This window comes from Siphateles boraxobius, unplaced genomic scaffold, assembly GCF_051911475.1.
Source record: "Siphateles boraxobius isolate OS27281-9 unplaced genomic scaffold, OSU_SipBor_1 204, whole genome shotgun sequence".
In the NCBI taxonomy this organism is placed as follows: Eukaryota; Metazoa; Chordata; class Actinopteri; order Cypriniformes; family Leuciscidae; genus Siphateles; species Siphateles boraxobius.
In genome coordinates this window covers 3068142-3095179 of record NW_027508816.1, presented here as the reverse complement: position 1 = coordinate 3095179, position 27038 = coordinate 3068142, and the positions used below count along the sequence as shown (strand labels likewise).

At 47.6% G+C, this 27038-nt stretch overlaps 1 protein-coding gene across 1 annotated transcript in view; it reads right to left on the bottom strand.

Moving 5' to 3' along the window:
* LOC143745436 (ATP-binding cassette sub-family C member 2-like) overlaps positions 1-27038 on the bottom strand; it is a 117553-nt gene that overhangs the window by 38866 nt on the left and 51649 nt on the right. Inside the window, exons 13-21 of the mRNA XM_077237532.1 lie at positions 25718-25864; positions 25041-25125; positions 17588-17654; positions 17189-17315; positions 15110-15277; positions 14001-14181; positions 11987-12128; positions 6284-6383; positions 5967-6186 (exon numbers count right to left, since the gene is read on the bottom strand). Coding sequence (XP_077093647.1) covers positions 5967-6186; positions 6284-6383; positions 11987-12128; positions 14001-14181; positions 15110-15277; positions 17189-17315; positions 17588-17654; positions 25041-25125; positions 25718-25864 — 1237 coding nt within the window. The remainder of the gene's footprint in view (positions 1-5966; positions 6187-6283; positions 6384-11986; positions 12129-14000; positions 14182-15109; positions 15278-17188; positions 17316-17587; positions 17655-25040; positions 25126-25717; positions 25865-27038) is intronic.

Here is a 27038-nt window from a genome sequence, read left to right as displayed (position 1 = left end):
CGTAGACGTTCCCTTTCGTTGTCACTCCGAGTTACGTCGGATGACAACGAATGGGGTTACCAGTCTAATCACGCCACCTTCTCAGCTGTCTTCCAGTGCCCTGCGTAAATCGAGATCCCTGTCAGCCTGGACAAAGGACTCCATATAACACAGGAATACCAAGGTACACTGGGAAGCATATCCCAAGCTTAGGGGAAGTATGCAATTAATGCCAGCCCGGAGGGGGGGGACTTAGAGAATACACATATGACCCGAAGGAAGCATATGGAAAACACTGGGGTGTCCAGCCGCAGGTGGAATATTTCAACCCCAGGGGTGGCAAGGTGGCTTGCCAAGGGAAAGACACACGCTCAGAGAGGCTTACAGTGGAAATACACATGTGGGGGTCGCTCAGAGGAGGGACCATGCACCGAGAGGCACCTAGCCGACGCACAGGCAATAGACACTGGCGCCGACGTCAGGAGTGCTGGAGGAGCTCAGGGCTTTCGGAGAAGCTCACCTGAGGAAAATATCGCACGTATCCAGTCCGATGAGTGGAATGGCGAGCAAGCGAAGACACCTGAGCGGGTCCGGTACTAGCTGGTTGAAGCGAGTACACGAGAGGACACAGGCTCCACTCGGAGATTATAGAATCTGGCGAATGTGTTAGGTGTCGCCCAGCCTGCAGCTCTGCAGATGTCTGTTAGCGAGGCGCCATGCGCTAGAGCCCAAGAGGACGCCACACTCCGGGTGGAGTGGGCAGTCACACCAAGGGGGCACGGTCGACCTTGCTGCTGGTAAGCCAAAGCAATGGTGTCCACTATCCAGTGAGACAACCTTTGCTTGGAGAGAGCCTTTCCCTTCAGCTTCCCACCATAACAGACAAAGAGCTGGTCTGAGGTCCTGAAACACTGCGTTCTGTCTACATAGGCGCGGAGAGCGCGTACTGGACAGAGCAGTGCCAAGGCTGGGTCTGCCTCCTCCGAGGGCAGCGCTTGCAGGTTCACCACCTGGTCCCGAAAGGGAGTGGTAGGAACCTTGGGCACATATCCAGGCCGGGGTCTCAGGATCACGTGAGAGGAAGCCGGCCCAAATTCCAGGCACGCTTCGTCAACGGAGAATGCGTGCAGGTCCCCAACCCTCTTGATGGAGGCCAGTGCAACCAGGAGCGCTGTCTTCATAGACAGGAACTTAAGCTCGACTGATTGCAGGGGCTCAAAGGGAGCACTCTTCAGGGCAGTTAGAACCACTGAGAGGTCCCAAGAGGGAACGAGAGGAGGACGAGGAGGATTTAGTCTCCTCGCTCCTCTCAGGAACCTGATGATCAGGTCGTGCTTCCCCACCGACTTACCTTCGATGAGGTCATGATGTGCGGCAATGGCGGCAACATAGACCTTCAGGGTGGAGGGAGACAGCCTTCGCTCCAGACCCTGTTGAAGGAAGGAAAGCAAAACACTGATCGAGCATCTCCGGGGGTCTTCTCGGTGAGAAGAGCACCAGTTGACGAAGAGGTTCCACTTCAACGCATAGACGTGTCTCGTGGATGACGCTCTAGCGGAAGTGAGGGTAGCCACCACCGCTGGTGGTAGGGAACTCAAACCTGCCTCGTCCCATCCAGGAGCCACACGTGGAGGTTCCAAAGATCGGGACGAGGGTGCCATAGGGTGCCCCGTCCCTGAGAAAGAAGGTTCTTCCTCAGAGGGATCGGCCAGGGAGGTGCTGTCGCGAGGAGTACTAGTTCGGGGAACCAGGTCCGGTTGGGCCAGTAAGGGGCAACCAGAATGACCTGCTCCTCGTCCTCCCTGACCTTGCGCAAAGTGTGCGCAAGAAGGCTCACTGGGGGAAACGCATACTTGCGGCCCTGCGGCCAGCTGTGCGCCAGAGCATCCGTGCCGAGCGTGCCCTCGGTCAGGGAATAGAACTGGGCGCAATGGGTCGAGTCGTGAGAGGCAAACAGATCTATCTGCGCGTCCCCGAACTGGTCCCAAATCAGCTGAACCGACTGGGGATGGAGTCGCCATTCTCCAGGGAGGGGCTGAAGCCGTGAGAGCTCGTCGGCTGCACAGTTCAGCGCTCCGGGAATGAAGATGGCTCGAAGCGACCTCAGATGCTTCTGACTCCATAGGAGGAGGTGGCGAGCGAGTTGTGACATACGGCGGGAGCGTAGACCACCTTGATGGTTGATGTACGCTACAGTGGCGGTATTGTCTGAGCGGACTAGTACGTGTTGACCCCTGAGCAACGCTCGGAAGCGGTGCAGGGCAAGGCGTACTGCCAACAACTCGAGGCAATTGACATGCCATAGCCGCTGGGGTCCTGTCCAGGAGCCCGCAGCAGCATGTCCATTGCACATGGCGCCCCAGCCCGTGGTGGAGGCATCTGTTGAGACAACAACATGCCGGGAAGCTCGAGCCAGGGGGACACCGGCCCTGAGAAAAACGAGGTTCGTCCACGGGGTGAAGAACTGACGGCAGGTCGGAGTAACTGGTACTCGGAACGTGCCGTGTTGCCATGCCCACCTCGGGACTCGGTCGCGAAGCCAAAGCTGAAGCGGTCTCATATGAAGCAATCCGAGCGGCGTGACCGCGGCTGCAGATGCCATATGCCCCAGGAGCCTCTGAAAAAGTTTCAGTGGAACCGCACTCTTGCCCTCGAATTGTCTTAGGCAAGTCAGCAGTGACTGCGCGCGCTCGCTCGTAAGCTGCGCGGACATGGCGACCGAGTCGATGTCCATACCGAGAAAAGAGATCCTCTGCACGGGGCAAAGTTTGCTCTTCTCCCAGTTGACCCGAAGGCCCAGACGGGCTAGGTGCCGAAGCACTAGGTCCCTGTGTTCGCAAACCTGATCTCGAGAGTGAGCTAGGATCAGCCAGTCGTCGATATAACTCAGGATGCGAACCCCTTGCTCTCGAAGGGGAACAAGGGCCGCCTCGACGACCTTCGTGAAGATGCGAGGAGACAGGGCTAGCCCGAAAGGGAGAACCGCGTACTGGTATGCCTGCCCCTCGAAAGCAAACCGGAGGAACGGTCTGTGTCGAGGAAGAATGGAGACATGAAAGTAGGCGTCCTTCAGGTCGATCGCTGCAAACCAATCCTGGGGCCGTATGCATTCGAAAACGCGTTTGGCGGTGAGCATCTTGAACGGCATCCTGTGAAGGGAGCGGTTCAGCACGAGCAAGTCCAGGATTGGCCGTAACCCACCGGTTTTCTTGGGGACCATGAAGTACGGGCTGTAGAAGCCGGTCCTCATCTCGGCCGGAGGGACGGTCTCGATCGCACCCTTCGCCAGCAGGGTGGCGATCTCTGCTCTCATGATAGGGGCATTGCCACCGACCAAAGTGGAGCGGACTCCCCTGAAGCGGGGAGGAGACCGTGCGAACTGAATCGCATAGCCGAGCCTGACGGTACGCGCGATCCAGTGGGACAGACGGGGAAGCTCTAGCCAGGCTCCCAGGAACTGAACCAACGGGATCATGCGAGCCACAGGCGTCCCCCCGGAGGGGCAGCGAAGCGGAGTAACTGGCCCAGATGTGGACGGCATAGCGGCCCGGAGAGGGGGCACAGTTAGCAACCGCGCCCTGGCAGAGGGGGCCAGGGGAGGACCAGGCTGGTCGTCCCGCGGGGGCCTGCTCTGCCAGGGGTCTGGCGACAGAGGGGGACAGGGGCGAAGCGGTCCGTGGACGGCACGCCGTGTCAACCGCCTCTGGGACAGAGGGGGGCGAGGAGAGCACGGCTTGTGGGCGGCGCTCTGTGTCGCCCGAGAACTCTGTGAGCTCAGGGAAGAGGGGATTGTTTCTGACTTTAACCACATTAGGGTGCTGCCCACCCGTGGGTGAGCAGCGGGGAGTGGAGAACAAAAGATTCTCCCCCGGCCCTCCACCGGGGGAAGGAGTGGTCCTGCTACCACCTCCTGTGAAACAATCATCATCCCTGAGCAGCCCATCTCAGGAGCGCCGCTTGGCCCGGCGTTTAGCGGGGGGCGGGGCAGGAGAGGGCTGTGGGGCCTTCTTACGGCTTCCTCGGCGACCGGCCCTGGGTGGAGGCTGCTGCGTGGTCCGGGCGGGAGGGGCGGGAGCCGCAGGAGGGCGCCCTCGGCGGGAAACAGGTCGAGGCGTCTGCCCGGCCGGCAAGCTGGAGGCAGCAGCGGGCCGGCGGGGCAGAATGTGTCTGATGGCCTCGGTCTGTTTCTGGGCAGTTGAAAACTGTTGGGCAAAGTCTTCAACTGCACCGCCGAAGAGGCCGGCCTGGGACAAGGGGGCGTTAAGCAGACGGGTCCGCTCAGCGTCCCGCATGTCAGCCAGGTTCAGCCACAGATGTCGCTCCTGGACCACAGCTGTGGACATCACCAAACCCAGGGTGCGCGCGGTAACCTTCGTCGCCCGGAGAGCAAGGTCGGTCGCGGCGCGCAGCTCATCAAAGAGCCCTGGGTTTGTCCTACCCTCGTGCATGTCTCTGAGCATCTGGGCCTGGTAGACCTGCAGAGTGGCCATAGCATGCAGTGAAGCAGCCGCCTGTCCCGCCGCTCTGTAAGACTTCGCCACCAGGGTCGACGAAAATCTACAGGCTTTGGATGGGTGCTTAGGCTCGCCCCGAGAAGAAGCACTCTGAGGACATAGTTGCATGGCAACAGAGCGTTCAACCGGGGGAAGCCCAGTGTACCCACGGGCAGCTGCCTCATCGAGGGGAGGAAAGGCGGATGAGACCAGCGAGCGGTCCCGAGAAGACAGGGGGGTCTTCCAGGACTTCGAGATCTCATCATGCACATCCGGGAAGAAAGGTATTGGGGTTTGCCGAGGACGAGGGTCGGCGGCCTTACCCAAAAACCAATCGTCCAGCCGCGAGCGCTCAGGACAGGGTGGAGGCCTCCACTCAAGTCCGATGCTCGCGGCTGCCCGGGAAAGCATGGCCGTCATCTCCGGATCAGACTCGAGCACAGCCGTATGCACACCGGAAGGTGGCAGCTGTGACGAGCCCTCACTTCCAGAAGAGTCAAACCCGCCTAGTGATGCTGCAACAGACATGGCATCTTCCTCTGTAGCTTCAACTGAAGCACGCGGGCCACCAGAGGGTAGACCCGCGGGAATCAGCAGTTCACTAGCGGGCACCGTCATTGAAGAGGGGGGCTGGGGTCGCGGACACATAGTCGGCGCCTTGTTCCAGACCGTAACCCTCAGATCACCCTGGCCACCAGCCGCAGGACGGGGGGTGGATGAGGGGACTCTCACTCTTGCGAGTTCACGGAGTCTCGACCGTAATGACGCGATGGTCATGTTCCCACAGAGAGAACATGAGTCATCCACGAGCGCTGCTCTAGCATGATCAATGCCCAAACATACTATGCAACGCTCGTGCCCATCAGAGTCCGATACCAATCTGCCGCAACCAGAAGTACACGGGCGAGACATCTTTAAAAAGACGTGCCACGTGTAAGCTCTTTTAGTGAGAGAAAACTCAAGTGTTGAAGCACCCGGGGAGAAACGCACCGACTGGCAGACCACTGCAACAGATCAGCAGGAAGCACGCTCTCGCCGTAGATCGCCGTCACACCAACACTCGAGGTACTCGTTTGTAAAGCTGACAATTCAGAGATGGCTTGTGGAGAGAAGAATACACTTGGCTCCGAAGCGAAAACATATCTGCTTGCTGCCGGCTTCCTCCTTTTATACCCACGAGGTGGGGCGGAGTTACGCCATGCAAATTCCGCAGACCCATGGCATTTCTTTGCCATTGGCTCGTTTTGTAATACTCGAAGTTGATAGGCTTTCTAAGCGAAACCCCATTCGTCGTCATCCGACGTAACTCGGAGTGACAACGAAAGGGAACAATAGTGATGCCTTGCTTTTGGCAAGCACCACTAATTATGTGTATTTTGTACAAAAGCATGTTAACCTATTCTAGTACACCCAAAATAATGAACTAGCCTCTTTAAATCACAAGAATATAATGTCCTCGATTTCATTCTGTTTGTAAAAGTACTCTGCTCATACCTTGTGCAATTCCAAGGGCTCCAAAGACACCTATTCTCGTGTCTCTAATATGATTCGGGTAGGTTGTGTTGAAATAATCTTCGGCATCATAAGTCCAGTCACTGAGCCACAGATTTTGACCAATGATGGCCACATTCTGGATGAAGTAGATGAGGAAACTCCAGGTGACGTAACACCATCCCATCGCCCTCAGATACTGAAGATACACTGAGAACTTCACCTGTACATGGATCAAAAAATAATTTGCACAATTACTGAGGGGAAAACAGATGACAAAACATTGAGAGTCAAAATAGCTTTTAGTTCCTATTATGTACCCTTCCAGTCTCCATTGTCTCCTTCTCAATCAGTCGTTGTCCTTTCTTATCGCCGGAGTCTTTTTTACTTCGAAGAGAACTGTTCTTCCTTACTTTCACACTGAAGACAAAAAATATGAATATAAATCTTGGTGAACACAAAACGTCTCAGGTTACTATTGTAACCATAGTTCCCTGAGAACAGGGAACGAGACGATGCGTCCATCGACGCCATGGGAACGCCCCCAGCGTGACTGCGTCTGAAGCATCTATGTCAACTAGTCCAATGGAAAGAATGAGCGTCACGGGCGGGTGACGTCATGACCAGGATATGATAAAAGCACATCCGGTGCAAACCGGCATTAGCTTCGAAAATTGCCGAAGCAAGCCGATCACAGGGATGCAGGAAGTATGGCAGGGTGACGCATCGTCTCGTTCCCTGTTCTCAGGGAACTATGGTTACAATAGTAACCTGAGACGTTCCCTTACGAAGGGAACTCAACGATGCGTCCATCGACGCCATGGGAACGAGAATACCCAAAGCGCCAGAATTCCAAGTACCTGAGTGTCAGTCTGTTGTAACTAAGCACTAAGCACCTGAGAACCTGGGGCAGCATCCAGGTCCAAACTGTAAAACCTAACGAATGTGAGCGGTGAGGACCAGCCTGCCGCATCACAAACGTCTTGGAGGGAAACCCCAAATAACAAGGCTTTAGAGGCCGCCATACCCCTCGTTGAGTGAGCTCTGACCACCAAGGGACACGGATGGTCAGAGTACTCGTATGCAAGTGAAATAGCCTCGACTATCCACTTGCTAACCGTCTGTTTAGAAGCAGGAAGACCCTTCTTAGGTGATCCAAAGCAAATAAATAACTGGTCGGACTTCCTCATAGAAGATGTCCGATGAACATAAGTATCCAGTGCTCGCACTGGACACAAGAGGTTCAGCCTTTCCTGGTCCGCAGATGTAAAAGGAGGAGGACAGAAAGCCTGCAGCACGATAGGCCTCGGAATCAAGGTCGGCACCTTAGGGACGTATCCCTGTTTTGGATATAAGAATGCCTTGACCATCCCCGGTGCAAACTCAAGGCAAGTGGGGGAAACCGAAAGGGCCTGAAGGTCTCCAACTCTCTTAAGGGACGAAATAGCTAGCAGAAAGATAGTCTTAAGGGTAAGAAATTTCTCTGAAACCGAATCTAAGGGCTCGAATGGAGCCCTAGACAGGCCTTCTAGTACTAATGCCAAATCCCAAGCTGGCACCCTAGTGCGAGTTGCAGGCCTCAGCCTCAGTGTGCCACGAAGGAAACGTGTAATCAGGGGGTCTCGACCCAACGATGTACCCCCAACCAGGGCGTGGTAAGCCGCAATGGCCGCCACGTAAACCTTAAGTGTGGAAGGACATAAACCTGACGTAAAGCGCTCCTGCAAGAACTCGAGTACTGTGTTCACAGAACAGTTAACCGGATCCCAATGATGTCGGTGACACCATACAGAAAAAACTTTCCATTTCAGCGCATATAGTTTCCTAGTAGCTGGAGCTCTGGAGCTTAGGATGGTCTCAGCAGCCTCAGCTGAGAGACCACTCCCTATGAGTTGGGCCCCCTCAGAGGCCAAACCCACAGGTTCCAAATCTCTGGCCGAGGGTGAAATATTGTGCCCCCGGCCTGAGACAGAAGGTCTCTCCTGATCGGGATCTCCAAGGGAGGACCGTCTAAGAGATGGATCAGGTCCGCAAACCAGATCCGACTCGGCCAGCGTGGTGCTACAAGCAGTAGGCTTATTCCGTACTGGCGGACTCGTTCCAGAACTCCTGGGAGCAGAGCAACAGGGGGAAATGCGTACAGACGTAGCCTCGGCCACGTCTGCACCATAGCATCCAGCCCCAGGGGGGCTGGGTGAGTAAGGGAGAACCAAAGTGGACAGTGCGTTGTGTGCTGAGACGCAAACAGATCCACCTCTGCTTGGCCGTAAAACTCCCAAATTTTCTCCACCGCCTCGGGGTGGAGTCTCCAATCCCCTGGCCTCAGCTCCTGCCTCGACAGGATGTCTGCCCCCACATTCTGGTCCCCAGGAATATACACTGCCCTCAGGGAGAGTACCTTCCCCAGAGACCACAGGAGGATCTGGTGCGCCAGTTTGCAGAGCGGACGCGACCGCAGACCCCCCTGACGGTTCAGATAAGAGACCACTGATGTGTTGTCTGTTCGTACAAGCACATGATGGCCCCTCAGGTCTGGGAGAAACTGTCTCAACGCATTGAAGACAGCCATCATCTCCAGGCAATTGATGTGCCACGAAAGATGATGACTTTTCCACAGACCCTGAACCGAGCGGCCTTCCATTACTGCTCCCCAGCCGGTGAGGGAAGCATCTGTCGAGATCGTAACACGATGGCAAAGAGCTCCCAATACCGGACCCTGGGTTAAGAACCAATGTTTCCTCCATATAATTAAGGCACGAAGGCACCGCCGCGTGACCTTGATCATACGAAGTGGGTTTCCCCTCGGGGAGAACCCTCTGGTCCTTAGCCACCACTGTAAAGGTCTCATGTACAGCAGGCCAAAAGGAATCACGTTGGACGCTGCCGCCAAGAGACCCAACAGTCTCTCGAACTGTTTCACAGTGCGTGACTGGCCTAGCTTTAGCTCTTTGGTGGCTGTCAGGATAGCAGCTACACGAACGGGCGATAGAGTGGCCCGCATCGTCACTGAATCCCATACCACACCAAGGAAAGTGGTTCTCTGTACTGGAGAAAGAACACTCTTCTTGGCGTTGAGCCTCAACCCCAACATCTGCATATGAGCGAGAACGACACCTCGGTGCCGAACCGCCGACTGCTCTGATTCCGCCAGAACCAGCCAGTCGTCGATGTAGTTCAGAATACGTATGCCCTGAAGCCTGAGAGGGGCTAGAGCTGCATCCACGCATTTCGTGAACGTGCGGGGTGATAAAGCTAGACCGAAAGGAAGAACCCGATATTGGTATTCTTTGCCCCCGAAAGAAAACCTTAGGAACTTCCTGTGCTGAGGGAGGATGGAGATATGGAAGTAGGCGTCCTTCAGATCTATCGTGACAAACCAGTCCTCGGATCTGATTTGAGTCGCGATCTGTTTGAGTGTCAGCATCTTGAACTTGAGTTTCTGTACTGAACGATTCAACAGACGAAGATCTAAAATGGGACGCAACCCCCCATCCTTTATTGGAACAATGAAATAACGGCTGTAAAAACCCGACTCTCTGTCGGGTGAGTACACCTGTTCTATAGCTTCCTTTGCTAACAGGGCCTTTACCTCTTGCTCCATTACCAGAGCCTGCTCGGGATGCACCACTGTGGGCAGCACCCCGTTGTAACGAGGAGGACGAGAACCAAACTGGATTCTGTATCCTTTCTCTACAATCTGCAGGACCCAATGAGAAATATTCGGCAGAAGCTTCCACGCTGCCAGAAAATTTACTAAGGGAACCAGCCTCTCGAGGCTGGTCTCTGGTGTTATCGAGACAGCCAATTCCGGAGCCTGAAACATAATGGCAGGGACTACCTGAACTGGCCGCTCTAAGGCCCCCCTCAGAGGGCGCGAAACCGATGCTGTGCCGCAGCATAGCATCAGCGACTCGCTGGAGACCGCTGCGCCCTGAAGCACCGAGGGTGGCAGGGTTGGCAGAACGGTCTCGTGAGTACCCCGAAATGGAACGGGCACCGTAAAATGAGGTGTACACCGCTCCACTTCGGTCGGGGCTGTCCCCACAGGCCTGATGCGTGAACATCAGGACCTTTTTTTTTTTTTTGAACCGAAGTCTTCTTCGCCTGAAGAACGGTCCTCAGATCCGGCTTCGACTTAGAAGACTTCGGTTGAGAGGGTTGCGTCTGTCTCCAGTCTCTACGTGGAGGTGCACGAGATGCAACAGTCTCTTTCTGATGCACACGATATGATGAGCTCGACGGCTGGGGCTGCTCACGCCCAGCAGCCCCAGGGGGCTGGACACGGCGAGGGATAAACTTTTTAAAAGCGTCAGCTTGTTTTTTAGACTCCTGAAATCTCTCGACGACCGCGTGGACTGCGTCGCCGAAGAGACCAGAAGGTTCAAGCGGAGCATCTAATAAAAAAGCTCGATCTTTTTCTTTAATCTCTGACAGATTTAACCATAAATGTCTCTCAGTAGCTACCAAGGCTGCCATAGACCGCCCAATTGCTCTGGCGGTCTCCTTAGTAGCCCTGAGAGAAAGATCGGTAGCCCGACGAAGTTCTCGAATATCGTCATGAGAAATTCCCTCACTACTATCCAGATCCCCCAGCAGGTCAGCTTGATAAGCCTGAAGCACTGCCATTGTGTGCAGACATGCTCCAGCTTGACCTGCTGCCGTATAAGCTTTGCCCACTAAAACCGAGGTGGCTTTAAGCGGTCTAGTGGGCAAAGCCGAGGCTTTCAGGGACGATGCGGGACCAGGCGAAAGATAGCTGGCTAAATTCTGTTCCGCCTGGGGCATCGCCTCATAACCATACTCTTTTAGCCCTCTTATTCTCGAATAAGTGTTAACTTGAGGGCTAAAAAGTCGTGAAGAGTAAGGTTTATTCCACGATTTCGATATTTCATTATGAAGATCGGGAAAAAAGGGAAGCCCTCGTGGTGGAGATAATGTCGTGGAAGATAAAAAGCGCTCATCTAATTTACTTTTAGGACGAGCGCCTTTATTCTCAGATGGCCATTCAATATTTAATTTCTCTACAGCCCGTGACATAACATCCACCAGCTCATCATATGCTGGGGAAATAAATTGTGAATCTCTTTCCCCCATGTGTGTGCTTTCACTCTCCATACTCATAACATCGACCTCCTCGGAGGAAGAGCATTGAAGTAATGGAGGGCTCTCTCCCCGGGCGGAAGAAACCGCAGTGCGTGCTTCCGACACCGGGGGGAGAGCGCTGGATCTTCCGGGTAAGGAAGGAGAAAAGGCCCGCGGACCCGTCTCCAACCCCTCCGAAAGATCCTTTTGCGATCCCCAGGAATGCATTCTCCGCGCCGCCTCGGCAGACGCGGGTCCTGATCCCTGAGGATCGCGAGCCTGCCCACTCTTTTCATCAAAGAGTGACAGGCGAGAGCGGAGCATGCGGAGCGGTAGCATTTCACAGTGTTGACACTCAGCCCCCTCGAAGGCTGAGACCGCATGCTCCACTCCCAAACAAATGACACAAAGCTCGTGTGTGTCCCCACCCGTTAAATAACGCGGGCAGGGAGGAACACACTGCTTGTACACTTGTTTCGCCATAACGTTTCCGAATAAATTGCAACAGACAACAATAAATAGACAGAGACAGTATAACACAGATCGCTTGCTGAGGCAACAGAAGCTAATGCCGGTTTGCACCGGATGTGCTTTTATCATATCCTGGTCATGACGTCACCCGCCCGTGACGCTCATTCTTTCCATTGGACTAGTTGACATAGATGCTTCAGACGCAGTCACGCTGGGGGCGTTCCCATGGCGTCGATGGACGCATCGTTGAGTTCCCTTCGTAAGGGAACTGCACTCTTGCAATGAAGTCTGTTATCGCATTTCAGTTGAATTTGTGAAGATCATGATGACTATAGAGTGCATTAGTGCGTTGGCAACGACTATACTTGCTCAAGTGAGGCAACATTCAGTTTATCTGTGTGAAATAGTGCATGTCTGGAATACAATCTTTTGTTGTTCTAACATGTTTCTCGATGGTGTGTTTGGTTTACCTTCCGTTTCGTTGAGAGTGACGCAGGCTGTTTTCTCTCTTCACTGTGTTTGAGACGATGTCCTCTGGAGAGCCGTCGGCCTGAGGCTCTAAACCCGCCGGCAGGGTGTCGATCTCTTCATAGTCGGACTCCTGAGCTGCTGCTGTTTGACCACACAATTACAATCAATCGCATCGTTTATGTGCATAAAGACTTGTGCACATGTGTTTTGATGCAAGTAGTGCAAAAACGTACTGCATTTCAAGTATACTTGTTTCTAAGTAATGCTTTAGAGATTATTTATTGTTCATGCATCCCAAATCTATGAACACACACAACCTTTCAAAAATATATATTTTAAAGAATTTAATACTTTTATTCTGCAAGGATGCATTAAATTGATCAGTAAAAAAAAGTGGCAGTAAAGAAATTTACAATGTTACAAAAGATTAAATTTCAAATAAATTATTTTCTTCTCAATTTTCTATTCATCAAAGAATCCTGAAAAATAAGATGTGTCATGGTTTCCACAAAAATAGGAAGCAGCACAACTGTGTTCAACATTGAAAACATCAGTTTTGATCACTGGAAATTGATCACAGATTTTCACATAGAAAACATTAGAAAAACGAATAACTGTGTTTACTGTATTTTTTGTCAAATAAATGCAGCCTTGGTGAGCAGAAGAGACTTCTTTCAAAAGCATTTAAAAAATCATAATTCTTCCAAACTTTTGAATGTTAGTGTATTTTATTGGATATTAAAAAGAGTTTGCCAAGTGTGTCCAAATGGTCTTCTGTTTCCAGTGAATTTCCATAGTGTGGATCCCTGCATGCTTTTTGGCTAATATTGAAGAAATGGAGAAGAAAATTTCCACACTGCTTTATCTGCTCCCATTAAACTTTAATATAATGCAACACACGACCACACGTGGTCTTCAGTTTGGCTAATACTGTCCATAAGTGAAAGTGACGGCCAAGTGTGGTACCCCATACTTGGAATTTGACCTCTGCATTTAGCCCATCCAAGTAATTGCACACACATTAGGAGCAGAGTAGTGAGTAGTGAACACACACACACACTGCAAACGTGGATACACACCCCCGGAGCAGCGGGCAGCCTTGAGTGGCGCCCGGGGAGCGATTGGGGGTTAGGTGCCTTGCTCAAGGACACCTCAGTCATATTCCTGCCGGTACTGGAATCGAACCAGCAACCTTTGGGTTATCAGTCCAACTCTGTTACCATTAGGCCATGACTGCCCCAAATTGGATAACCCGTCACATTGGATAAAGAATTATATATACTCTTAAAAAAAGTTACACTGGGGTACTGTATAGAACCCTCGGGTTCTTGACTCAATTTTAAAGAACACTTTATGACAAAAAGGTTCCATGTAAGGAGAAATGTCTTAAATGATTGCATAATACCATCATGTTTAACAGGTTATTTAATTTAGTTTTCCTCTGATAAAGTATGTTTACGAGTGTTTGTTTAATTGTTTAATTCATAAAATGTAGCCTAATTAAAAATGAATTAAAAACAAATATATAATTAAAACTAAATCAATAAAATTGTCACAACCACCAGCTGGAGTGCCCATGATCTCCACCAGAGGGTGCTACTTCCGTCTGCTTAATCACATCATGGACTGCATTTGCCATAACCCATTGCCTGGACTCATAATGTTCTGATTACTTCCACCTGTGTGTTATTATCACGTTTACTCTTGCCTATTGAAGCCCTGGGTTTTTAGTCATTCTTTGGACATTCTACTAACTGTGAGTAACTTTGCAACTACATGTCAACTTGACATGTATTTGCAAAGTTACTTCTAGCTAGTAGAATGTCTAAAGTGGACCATCGAAATAAAGTGTTACTGAGGAAAGACAACTCGCACCAAGAAATAAAGCATGAATCATGTAGACATTGCAACTCCTGTACTAAAACTTTCAGAATGTGTTAAGATGGATATTTTAGAAATTAGCACAATATCTGAAGCTCAGCAGAATATGCAAATGTTCGATGGTAGACAAACCTTTATTGCCAGTAGCTTTGCTGTCCTCTTTGCCGTAAGTTTCCATGAATTCATTGAAAGCGCCTTTACTGGCTCGAAGAGCGTTGTATGATCCCACCTCGGACACAACCCCATTCACCAACACCACAATCTCATCTACATACGGCAAGAAGCTAATCCCGTGTGTCACCAGGATACGAGTCTACAAGGAAAGAGAAGGGGAAAAAATTTAATTCAAGCAGAAAATGTGCTTTTGACATGTATAATAATATACTGAGTATCCCAGCTATTTGTCAACGTTCCCATTAAGTTATTTCGGAATGTTCTCTGAACACTCAAAATGTTTTAAAAACGTTTTTCCTTGGTTAAATGAACGTTGAGGGAACATTCCGTTTCATCATTCTTCAAACATTTTGTGAATGTTACTTTTGAATGTTCTCTGAAAGTTCTGAAATAAGTAGTAACATTATTTTTATTTTTTTATGTTTCTGAAATAAAACGTTACATGAATGATTTATGAATAACTTTTTGTGCTAATGTTTAAGACCAGATAACTTTGAACAGATGTTCTATTAAAGGATTAGTTCTCTTCAGAACTGAAATTTCCTGATAATTTACTCAACCCCACATCATCCAAGATGTTCATGTCTTTCTTTCATACTTTTTGGATAAAAAGTATATATTACATTTTTTTTTTAAATGTCCGCTGGTTTGTCTAGATAAGACTCTTATTCCTCGAACGGATCGTGTCGAGACTTTGAAGCTGCACTGAAACTCACATTTGGACCTTCAACCCATTGGACTCCATTGAAGTCACTATATGGAGAAAATCCTGGAATGTTTTCCTCAAAAACCTTAATTTCCTTTCCACTGAAGAAAGGAAGACATAAACATCTTGGATGACGTGGGGGAGAGTAAATTATCAAGAAATATTAATTATGAAGTGAACTAATCCTTTAATGTTACTGGAAGAACGTTTGCTCATAACTTTCTCAGAATTAAAGTTCTAGCGTAAACAAAATCCGACAGAAAATAAAACCGTGAAATTAGCCTATAATTTGTAAACTTTTCAGCCTTGGATTTGCTTTTTTTTTTGAGTATTGACTTTGACATTAGTCTCCTACAGGTACCTTATTTCTGAGCAGTCCTTCGGGTCCGATGACCTGTTCAAACAGATGTTTTCCCACATGTGAGTCGACAGCAGACAGCGGGTCATCCAGAAGGAACACGTCAGCGGAGCTGTAAACTGCCCGGGCCAAACTCGACCGCTGTTTCTGTCCGCCGCTCAGATTGATGCCCTGGGGCACAGCAGATCAAACATCAAACGTTCAATGTCAATGTTTCCCACCCCTGTTCCCGTTCCGCACATGTGTGAACTCTTCCTGGGCGAGAGAATAAGCCGTGGAAAGCCTAAATACAGTGAATATGCACTATTGCCGTTGCATTGTCAGGACCAACAGCCAGTGGTGTAAAGTATTGGAGTGGTGTTATTGGTAACTGCATTTAAAGTCCCCCTGTGGTGAAAATCCAGCTTTTAATATTGTTTATATGTCTATAGCTTCCACCGCAGGAAGTAGGGACTTTGGGCTGGTACTCTGTGTGTTTCCCCCGCATGAAGTAGGGACTTTGGGCTGGTACTCGGTGTGTTTCCACCACAGGAAGTAGCGGCTTTGGGCTGGTACTCAGTGTTTTTCCACCTCAGGAAGTAAGGACTTTGGGCTGGTACTCGGTGTGTTTCCACCACAGGAAGTAGGGACTCTGGGCTGGTACTCGGTGTGTTTCCACGGCAGGAAGTAAGGACTTTGGGCTGGTACTTGGTGTGTTTCCACCACAGGAAGTAGGGACTCTGGGCTGGTACTCGGTGTGTTTCCACCGCAGGATCTAAATGAAGTTCCGGGTAAATATTTCCATCTCAGAAAGTCCCTGCTTAGGTAGTACTTTATCAAAGTTCAGGAACTTTCAGAGAAGGGACTTGGGAACTGAACATGCTGATTGGTCGAGTTCATGCTGCATTTTGATTGGTTGACTCCACGCAGCATTTTATTTCAATCACCCTCTGTTGCGATTCATGCAATAACAGTTGTTTGCTATTCGAATCAACAATGGAGTTTGAAAAATTCGGCCGATGGACGAGAAGGTTCAGGCTTTATTAAGCTTAAATTCAGAGGATGAAATCCAGCGGGAACTGTAAAGTAGTGCGCGTTAGCGTATTAATTTGCCTAATGTTCATGCTACATTAGACCACGGTGGAAACGCGGCTAAAGTGGTGTTTTTAATATGCTTTTAAGACAAACCATGTGTAAATTAACAAGTCAACACCATTGCTGACAATTTTCTCCTTAAAACAGTAGTGAACCAAACGACAGTCTCTGTTGATTTGGCTTTCCATATAAATGAGCGATTTCTCCTGAAATCACCATGAATTGAACGACAACCTTCAAAATTGGTAAATAACATAAGCAGTCTTTTATGTCAATCTACAGTCTTATATAAAGTTCAATGCAAATAATGACATTCATCATAATAGCTGTACTTGACTACTTAGATAAATCAATCTTCAGGAACAGGTGCAGCCCAGCAAACACGTTCTCCCAATGTTCCCATATGGTTCCCGTTTGGTTATTTTTTGGGGAACCAAAAAAGAACATTCTGGGAAACGTTCTCTCTTGGTTCTTATTGTAAAAAAAGCTAACCTTCCCAGAACATTCACAGACCTACACAGAACATTCCCTGCTGGTTTTATTTTTATAACCTTATAATCATGCCTACATCCACCACTGAATATGCCAACTGTGACATTGGGCCCTATTTGAAGGATCTAAGTTCAGCGTCTAAAGTGGGTCACTTGGGACGGTCCGAATCCACTTTTGCTAGTTTAACGACAGGAAAAATGGTCGGCACGCACCGCATTCTAAAAGGGTTGTCCCTATTCTCTCAATGAGTAATGGGTGAGTTTTGGGCTTAATAAATTAAACGAAATGAAAACTGCGTCGGGCTGAAAGTGAAACTAGCAAAACACACTTGCATCGCACCTGGCGCTGCATTGCACCGGGTGTATGATAGGGCCCTAAATGTTCGCCAGTCTCAGTTTTCTGATATGTAAAGACTCAAGGACTGACGGTGGGGAAGCAGTGCTCACACACACCACTAACGTCCAGTCGGCAGAGAAGAGTTACAGTAATCTTTCATAATAAGATGCGTTTGATTACGTTTATATTAATGTGTCCCTTGAGGCAGTGCAGTTCTCCTAGCAGAGCCAATATCAGTGAAGTCTTCCCCGATCCCACAGCTCCCACTACTGCCACCAGACGACCCGGGGCAATGTCCAGAGACACACTGAACAACACACACATCCGTTAAGATCCAGAGTGAAAACCGCTAGATAGAACACACACACTCACACACACATGCAAACACACACAGACACACACACACACACACACACACACACATGCAAACACACACACACACACACACACACACACACACACACATGCAAATACACTCACACACCAGAGTAATCCTAAATCACAATTGAATCATCATTGCAGCATCTGTTTTATACTGTAATAGTGTAAAGATATAGTGAGTGTAAGGGCAAAACTCACTGTTTCAGCACTGGTTCTGTTTCTCTTTCCCAGGCAAACGTGCCGTCAGTCATGCTCACCGCAGCTTCTATTAATGACATCAGCACAAAAACATTATCTATACATGTAAACATATAAACGTACGATTTATCCAATCGACCTACTCCTCAACCTCACCCAGAATCACCGCCCGATTGAGGACTATATTGAGTAATTCCTCCACCTCGCCCACCAGGTGTCCTGGAAAGAAGGAGCCCTCAGGCACTCCCTTTGGATTGGTCTGGATGATCCACTCTTTGGGCAAGTCCCACCTACTGCCACCACGTGTTCCTTGAGGGAATACATAGACAACATCCTGTGGGTGAGTGGATCGTCCTACACCGTCGAGGTAGTCCCCGATCTCGGTTCTGTCCGGGTCTCCCCTCTTCGTCCAAAGTCTCGTTCCGCCGAGACCGCCCAGAGTCCAGGGCCTCGTCCCTCCGAGACCGCCCAGAGCCTTCACCGCTGGTCCCGTCCAGCCCAGAGCCTTCACCGCTGGTCCCGTCCAGCCCAGAGCCTTCAACGCTGGTCCCGTCCAGCCCAGAGCCTTCAACGCTGGTCCCGTCCAGCCCAGAGCCTTCACCGCTGGTCCCGTCCAGCCCAGAGCCTTCACTGCTGGTCCCGTCCAGCCCCGAGCCTTCACCGCTGGTCTCGTCGAGCCCAGAACCTTCACCGCTGGTCCCGTCGAGCCCCGAGCCTTCACCACTGGTCCTGTCCAGCCCAGAGCCTTCACCGCTGGTCCCGTCCAGCCCAGAGCCTTCACCGCTGGTCCCGTCCAGCCCAGAGCCTTCACCGCTTGTCCCGTTCAGCCCAGAGCCTTCACCGCTGGTCCCGTCCAGCCCAAAGCCTTCACCCCTGATCCCGACCAGCCCAGAGCCTTCACCGCTGGTCCCGTCCAGCCCAGAGCCTTCACCGCTGGTCCCCTCCAGCCCCGAGCCTTCACCGCTGGTCCCGTCCAGCCCCGAGCCTTCACCGCTGGTCCCGTCCAGCCCCGAGCCTTTACCGCTGGTCCCGGTCTTCTCCACCATGGCCGCCCGAAGGGTCCTCTCCGCCCTGGCCTCCATTCACAGCCTGCTCCGCCCTGGCCCCCTGCTCCTGACCACGCCCTCCTCAGCTGCCAGGGCGCCCGCCCCCCACCTCATTGATGTCATAGGGCACGAGGACGTGCCTTTTTGGGAAGGCCATACTGTAACAGTGTAGGCTTGTTCGAATTCATGCAGCTCTGCGCAGACCGATCGGTGGCTGACTTGAAGCAGTGCATGCCGGTTAGAAATTTTGTCCGACTTGATGCAGCGCCGACGCGACATGACTGTGACGTATGCCATTAAAGTAGAGCGAGAGCGATTCGAGAGCAGCCGCAGGACTCAGCCAGCGCAGATTCTCAAGCGCAGCTGCATGAGCTCTGATGACGACACAACTGTTCCACGATTGGCCGGATTCAGCGCATGACAACGATCACATGTGTTTCGTGTTTATTCTCACAGCTTTAGTTCCACTAAAGCTCACAAATCTCTCTGTAGGCAAGGGCGTGGTTAGCTGGTACTCTGACGTCAGAGGGTACAACAAGTTCCAATAGGAAAATTCATCCGCAGTAGCCTCCGTTCAACCAGAAGAGGGCAGCACTCAGACGTTCTTACACCATATTGTAGAATTAAAACACTTTACACCCAAATATCAAAAAATGTACTGGAATCAATGAACAGCATTTATGAAGCTCCATTCTTACAGATCATTAACTAAAAAAAGTTGTTTTAATGTTTAGTTACCCTTTAAGACAAACCATGTGTACATTCATCAGCATTGCTGAGTATTTTCTCCTTAAAACTGTAGTGAACCAAAGACAGTCTCAAAAACACGGTTTGAAATCGCTGGTGTTTCTGACGTCACAAACTACCTTGTAACCAATCAGATCAACGTGTGATCGTCAACGAGTGGATCTCTGAGCTGAGTGAGTGAGTGAGTGGAGGCGGGTCTCATTTGCATATTCATAGACCGCTAATACTAAATGAGGCAAGGGTGTCAAGTTACAATCAAGATATTTTAAGTCATGAAGACATTTTTTCAAGGAAACATTTTTTAAATATGTCATTTTGGTAATTAAAGATGAGTTTTAAGTAGTAGTCGACCGATATGGGTTTTTTGATGGCCGATGCCGATATCTTAGCGAGCACGGTGGCCGATGGCCGATATAAAGCCAATATTTATATTTATATATCAAACATATACATATATATATATATATATATATATATATATATACACACACACACACACATATAATATATATACATAAATATATATATATATATACATACATACACACTATATATTTATATAAATCAATACGTAATAAATTAGATAAATTTAATAAATATTTAAAAATATTTAAAATAAACATGGTTAGGCCCTATACTTTAATAGGATTGCAGATTCAAGAAGTTGCCATCTAGAGTATTTTTCACAAATAAAGTAATTGTTTAAAAATATATGAATATGTGAATAAAAAGGAAGTAAACACTGTAACAGGGCACTCAGTAACCTGGTAATTTCATGCGCACTGATAATCATATTTTTTTACTTTGACTTTTGACAAGGTAACGCTAATTTTACATACAGCCAGACATGGGCAGTATTTCAATTAAATGTATTTTAAATACGTATTTAATTACTTTAGTGTATTTTGTAATTTGTATTTTGCAGGTGTGGAAAAATTAAAATCTATTTTGTAACAAAATATTTTGAGGGAGTTTATTTGGAGTATTTCAAATACTTAAATACTTAAGAAAAATCACCATAGTAAATGATTTTGTCATATTTTCGGTCTGATGTTGGCAATGGCAATGTCCAGGTTAGATGCATGAAAATCACGTGACACCCTGTAGACCGGGCTCCCTCCAAGAAGTGAATGAGTTTTGAATTCTTAAAAATGGCATTAAGGTAAAGTGTTTTGTGACAAATATACAGTCTACACACACACATATTGCAAACTGAACGGCATTATAGAGAAAATAATTGTGCCTTATGAGACCAATGCACTGTGTTGTCATTCATAAAAGGACATCATAGGCCCTACCTATTATGAAACAGCGCGTCTGTCGTAACTCCACTGAAATCTCCATGCTAACCAAGTAAAGCGTTCACAATATAACGTTCACCATCTGCAGTTTTTACACGTTTTTAAACGTATTACATGAGAAATATTGATATTGATTTTGTATAAAATAATCATCAATCCTATTGTTTTTCAGTAATTGCGCACACAGCGCGATTAAGCTATGGAAAAGGCACACGGGGTCAGGGCAGTTAGAGTCTCGTGTGTAAAACAAACCCACACATATTATGATTAATATGATTAATCATATATATTATGATTAAAATGGAATTTTGATTTTGTGACGAAAATTCTCGGTCGGTTATTTTTACACAAAAATCGCTGCAAAAGATGCTTTCCAACAGGTTTTATCATAGTTTTTGTCCAACTCCATTGACTTGTATTGGATGTTCTGTGAGGTACGGTATTACTCCGTAATACCCGTAATTTTCCAAATTTCAATCTTAACCATTCTATTTCATCAGAAACGATCTTAAAACAGGACTTTAAGTGTAAAATACCGAAACTTGTCCTTTAAGGCACGAGTAGAGTAACGGTGATAATATGGCTACGTAGCTTAAATCAAACACGTTTTGCTATTAAGGGCAGCCTACCACACCATTGATGTGAACTTAGCTATACATGCCATTTACGTCAGAGGGAGCTATTTCAGGCCCTGTAGAGATTTAGTGAAATGCCCATACTTTTTTATTTTGCTTCTTCGCCATTTTGAATTTACACATTTCTCATATTTGTATTATTGCTACCATTTGTGTTATTGACCTTTCAGTAATAAAAAAAAAGACTTAAGATTATTGTGGGAGTATTTTTGTATTTTCAAAATACTAATTACTTGTATTTTATTTAAATACATTTTTCACATCAGTATTTTGTATATTATTTTGTTACATTTTATGAGCCAGTATTTGTATTTTGTAACAAAATAGTTTTTGATGTATTTGTGCCCACCTCTGCATACAGCACACAGTGAAAACGACATGAATATGACACAGTGGGCAACTGGATATAGCACAGCATATTTTAAAATGAAGGATTTAAAGTTTTTTGATCGCGTCTCCTGTGAAGCTGATCTTACATTTACATTTACATTTAGTCATTTAGTAGACGCTTTTATCCAAAGCGACTTACATTTGAGGATTAAACCAAGCAAGTCATCATGGAGATGCAAAAACAACGCAAGAAGTGCTCAGAATACCAAGTTCAAACATTGCTCAGAGTAGCATAAACCAGACAAGCGAAGATTTAAGAAAAAGTTTTTTTTTTCTTTTTTTTCTCCTATGTTAAGTGCTCACGGAAGAGATGAGTTTTCAGTTGTCTTTTGAATGCTGTCAGGGATTCTGCATTCCGGACGAGGGTGGGGAGATCATTCTACCAGCATGGCACCGTGAATGAGAATTTTCTGGACAGTGATTTAGTGCCTCGCTGTGATGGCACCACGAGCCGTCGCTCCTTGGCCGATCGTAGGCTTCTGGTAGGGATGTAGACCCGTAGGAGCGAGTGAAAGTAGGAGGGAGCTGAGCCGGTGGACAATCTGTAAGCAAGTGTCAGCGCCTTCAACTTGATTCGAGCAGCGAGTGGTAGCCAATGCAAGGAGATGAACAGCGGAGTGACGTGGGCTCTTTTGGGCTCGTTGAAGACAAGACGAGCAGCAGCATTCTGGATCATTTGTAAGGGTTTAGTTGCACATGATGGAAGACCAGCTAGAAGAGCATTGCAGTAATCAAGCCTAGAAATAACCAGGGCCTGGACAAGAAGTTGTGTTGCATGCTCAGTTAGGAAAGGCCTGATCTTCCTGATGTTGTGCATTGCAAACCTGCATGATCGAGCTGTCTTTGAAATGTGGTGTGTGAAGGTTAGCTGGTCATCATAGATTACTCCAAGATTTCTGACTGACCTTGATGGGGTGATTGAGGATGAGTCTAGCTGGATAGTGAAGTCGTGCTGTAGAGACGGATTGGCAGGGAGGACGAGAAGCTCAGTCTTTGCCAGATTGAGCTGCAGGTGATGTTCCTTCATCCATGCCGAGATGTCCGCCAGACAGCTAGAGATACGTGCAGCTACTGTGGGATCGTCTGGTTGAAATGAGAGGTAGAGCTGGGTGTCATCAGCAAAGCAGTGGTAAGAGAAACCATGTGCCTGTATGATGGGTCCCAGTGATGTGGTGTAAATGGAGAAGAGGAGGGGTCCAAGGACTGACCCCTGGGGAACCCCTGTGGTCAGTCGATGTGCTTTGGATATCTCGCCTCTCCATGCGACCCTCAATGACCTACCTGTGAGATAGGACTCAAACCAGTGGAGGGAAGTTCCAGTGATGCCCAGTGATGAGAGGGTGGACAGAAGGATCTGATGATTCACAGTGTCGAAGGCAGCAGACAGGTCTAGGAGAATGAGAACTGGTGATTTGGAAGCAGCTTTAGCGATCCGCAGGGCTTCTGTGACTGAAAGTAATGCGGTCTCGGTCGAATGCCCTTTCTTGAAGCCAGATTGGTTAACATCCAGCTGGTTGTTCAGAGACAGGAAAGATGATACTTGGTTGAAAGCAACTCGTTCAATTGTTTTTGCAATGAATGGTAGGAGAGAGACAGGTCTGTAATTCTCTAGAAGTGATGTGTTTAATGTTGGTTTTTTAAGCAGTGGAGTTACCTGAGCCTGCTTAAATGCTGTAGGAAAAATGCCAGTATGGAGGGATGAGTTGATGATGTGTGTGAGTGCTGGTAGAAGTGTGGGAGAGATGGCTTGTAGAAGGTGTGAGGGGATGGGGTCTAGAGGGCAGGTGGTAGGATGACTGGAGAGGAGAAGTTTAGATACTTCTTCCTCGGTTAGTGGAGAGAAGGAGGAGAGAAGGTTATTGGCTGTGGGAGAGGTTGGCCTAGGTTCCTGTGTGTGTGGAGGAGAGAACTGACTGCTAATGGTTGTTGTTTTGTTAGTGAAGAAGTTAGCAAAATCATCAGCAGTTAGCGAGGAGGAGGGTGGTGGTGGAGGTGGACAGAGGAGAGAGTTGAATGTCTTGAAAAGTGTTCGTGTGTTAGAGGCGGTATTGATCTTGTTGTGGAAATATGAAGATTTTGCGGCGTGAACATCAGCAGAAAAGGAAGAGAGCAGAGATTGGTACATACTCAGGTCAGATGTATCTTTTGATTTGCGCCATTTTCTCTCCATTGCCCTGAGTTTAGTCCGGTGTTCACGAAGAACCTCAGATAACCAGGGGTTAGAGGGGGTAGCGCGTGCTGGCCTGGAGGAGAGAGGGCAGATAGTGTCTAAAGAAGAAGTTAAAGTGTAGCATAAAGTATCCGTTGCGGTATTCACATCTAGAGATGAGAATTGGGAGGGTGAGGGAAGAGAAGATGACACAGCAGAGGAAAGATGGGAGGGAGAAAGTGAGCGCAGGTTTCGTCTGAAGGTAACTGGTAGGGGAGTTGGTGGAGTGTGGATAGTGAGTTGTAGATTGAAAGTAATGAGGAAATGATCTGAAACATGGAGAGGTTTCACCAAAATGTTGTCAAAATGTTGTCATAATCTTCTGTTCGCATTTACTCACTTCGCACGGACCGTTACTCGCAGGAACACATTTATGCAGGCTACAAATGCACACTTCACAAGATATCACAGCTGGATTCGATTAAATCTGGAAAGTTTGTGAAATTATATGTTTATTAGATATTTAGAGATTTGTTTAAATGATGTAGATGCGCATTTGCTGAATTTTTGACGGTAAATGAGAAAGTATTTTAGCCTGATTGCTTGGCTTTTCGGTTACAAATAATATAAAAGCAAACGGATTACTTTTTCACATACCATTTACTTTCTTTGAATACCAGTTCTGTAGCCACCGGTTCTGTCTAACAAACTATTAGATATGACTGACAGAGAGAAGGAGAATGTGAGTGAGCGCTGTGTGATCAGATTCAGGCGCTGCCGTTCTCTTCTCAGGTGTGGTGTTCTCAGCGCCGCCCGTCAAAATAAAAGGCTGCAGCGCCGTCAAAATAAAAGTATTTTAAAAAAGCCAAATATCGGCCGATATAACGGCCGTGGCGATATATCAATCGACCACCAGTGTTAAGGGATGAAATTATTGACTACAGGGGACTTTACCTTTGGCATAATTAAGAAAAAACATTTTTAAAACATTTTAGAGAACATTAAGAAATAACATTTTCATAACCATGTGAACGTTAGCAAAACATTCTTAGAATGTAATATGCTGGCGGGGATCTTGGACTTGAACTACTCAAGAACACATTATTACTGCATTAATTAGTCAGCTTTTCTAAAACCATCAGAAATCAGTTTGTCTAAGAATACTGAAAAGAGTTCTTGGCTCACTGTTGCTGTCGTCATGCTTTATTGCCGTCATGTCCAGATCACTGCCACTCAGAAACTTCTCAAGTCTTTTTTTAGATACAGCGGTCTGAAAAAGTATAGAGATAGATTACGAACAAGGTCAAATTACGTTTATAACTGCAAACAAAGCTTATTGAAAGGTAGCAATAAAATGCTTCGGTAACACTTTACAATAAGGTTCATTAGCTAACACAAACTAACAATGAGCAATACATTTGTTATTGTATTTATTAATCTTTGTTAACCTTATTGTAAAGTGTTACCAATGCTTCCATATAGATAACAATATAAATATATACACTATAAAAATTATATGATCAATAAATAATGACAACATATGTTTTTACAGTTTTAACTCATCAAATGTTATACAAGATTTAACTTTTTCAAGTCAGTTTAATGTATTTTAAGTTGAAATGACTTAAACATTCAAGTTGATTGTACTTAAAAATTTAAGGCAGCAGCTTTTCACTGTAAAAAGTGTTCAGTTTACTTAATTTTAAGGGCAACGTGTTTGCTACGTTTTTTTTAAGTAGATAAACTTAATGCTTGATTGAAAAAAAATAAGTAATGTGAACTTGACAATAATTTTTTTTAAGTTAAGTTAAGTCAACTGATCACTTTTTACAGTGTAATAACGCATTGATTGTGTGCAGTACCTGAACCATGATGGAGATCAGCTGTGGAAGCATGGAGAGTGGGAAGCGCAGTATGTTTAAGAGTGAGATCGAGGTAAAAGCTTTCTCTGCATCCAAAATGTTATCAGGACTCACAGACACGAACACAGCGAAGGTCGCGAGAGAAACCTGAAGATGACCCCACATGACTTCAGTGTCTATCAGGGGGTGCTTGCTTTCTGACATTCATTCATTCAGGATTTCAATAGATTTTCAACTTTGCTGTCAATCCACTGTTGACTGAGGGGTAACACTTTATAATACTGTTCCTTCATTAATGAATAACTACACAGGAACAAATGAGTAACGCAATATTAACACTCTAGTAACTTCTATTAACTAACAAGAATCCCTGATTAATGAATTAGTAAATAATAGCACTAAGTTAAATGTGGTAACTAAAAAAAAACTAGTTCCCTTTCGTTGTCACTCCGAGTTACGTCGGATGACGACGAATGGGGTTTCGCTTAGAAAGCCTATCAACTTCGAGTATTACAAAACGAGTCAATGGCAAAGAAATGCCATGGGTCTGCGGAATTTGCATGGCGTAACTCCGCCCCACCTCGTGGGTATAAAAGGAGGAAGCCGGCAGCAAGCAGATATGTTTTCGCTTCGGAGCCAAGAATATTTCTTCACTCCACAGTCATCTCTGACTTCGCTCTACGAGACGAGCTTCTCTCTCCGATGTTGGTGTGACGGCGATCTGCAGCGAGCTCACAGTGCCTGCTGATCTGTGCAGTGATCTGCCAGTGTGTGTGTGTCTCCCTGTGTGCTTCAACATCGCAGAGTTTTTTTCTCCTCTCTTAAAAGAGCTCGCACGCGGCACGTCTTTTTAAAGACGGCTCGCCCGTGCATTTCTGGTTGCAGCGGACTGGTATCGGACTCTGATGGGCACGAGCGCTGTCTAGTGTGTTGGGCTTTGATCATGCTTGAACAGCGCTCGTGGATGACTCATGTTCTCTCTGGGAACGTGATCATCGCGTCATATATAGGTCGAGACTCGGTGAACTCGCAAGAGTGAGAGTCCCCTCATCCACCCCCCGATCTTCGGCTGGTGGCCAGGGTGACCTGAGGGTGTTGGTCTGGAACAAGGCGCCGACTCTGTGTCCGCGACCCCAGCCCCCCTCTTTAATGACGGTGCCCGCTAGCGAACTGATGATTCCACGAGTCTACCCTAAAAAAAAAAAGGGTGGCCCGTGTGTTTTCATTTGAAGCTACAGAGGATGATGCTGTGTCTGTAGCAGCATCACTAGGTGGGCTTGATTCTTCTGGAAATGATGACTCGTCACAGCTGCCACCCTCT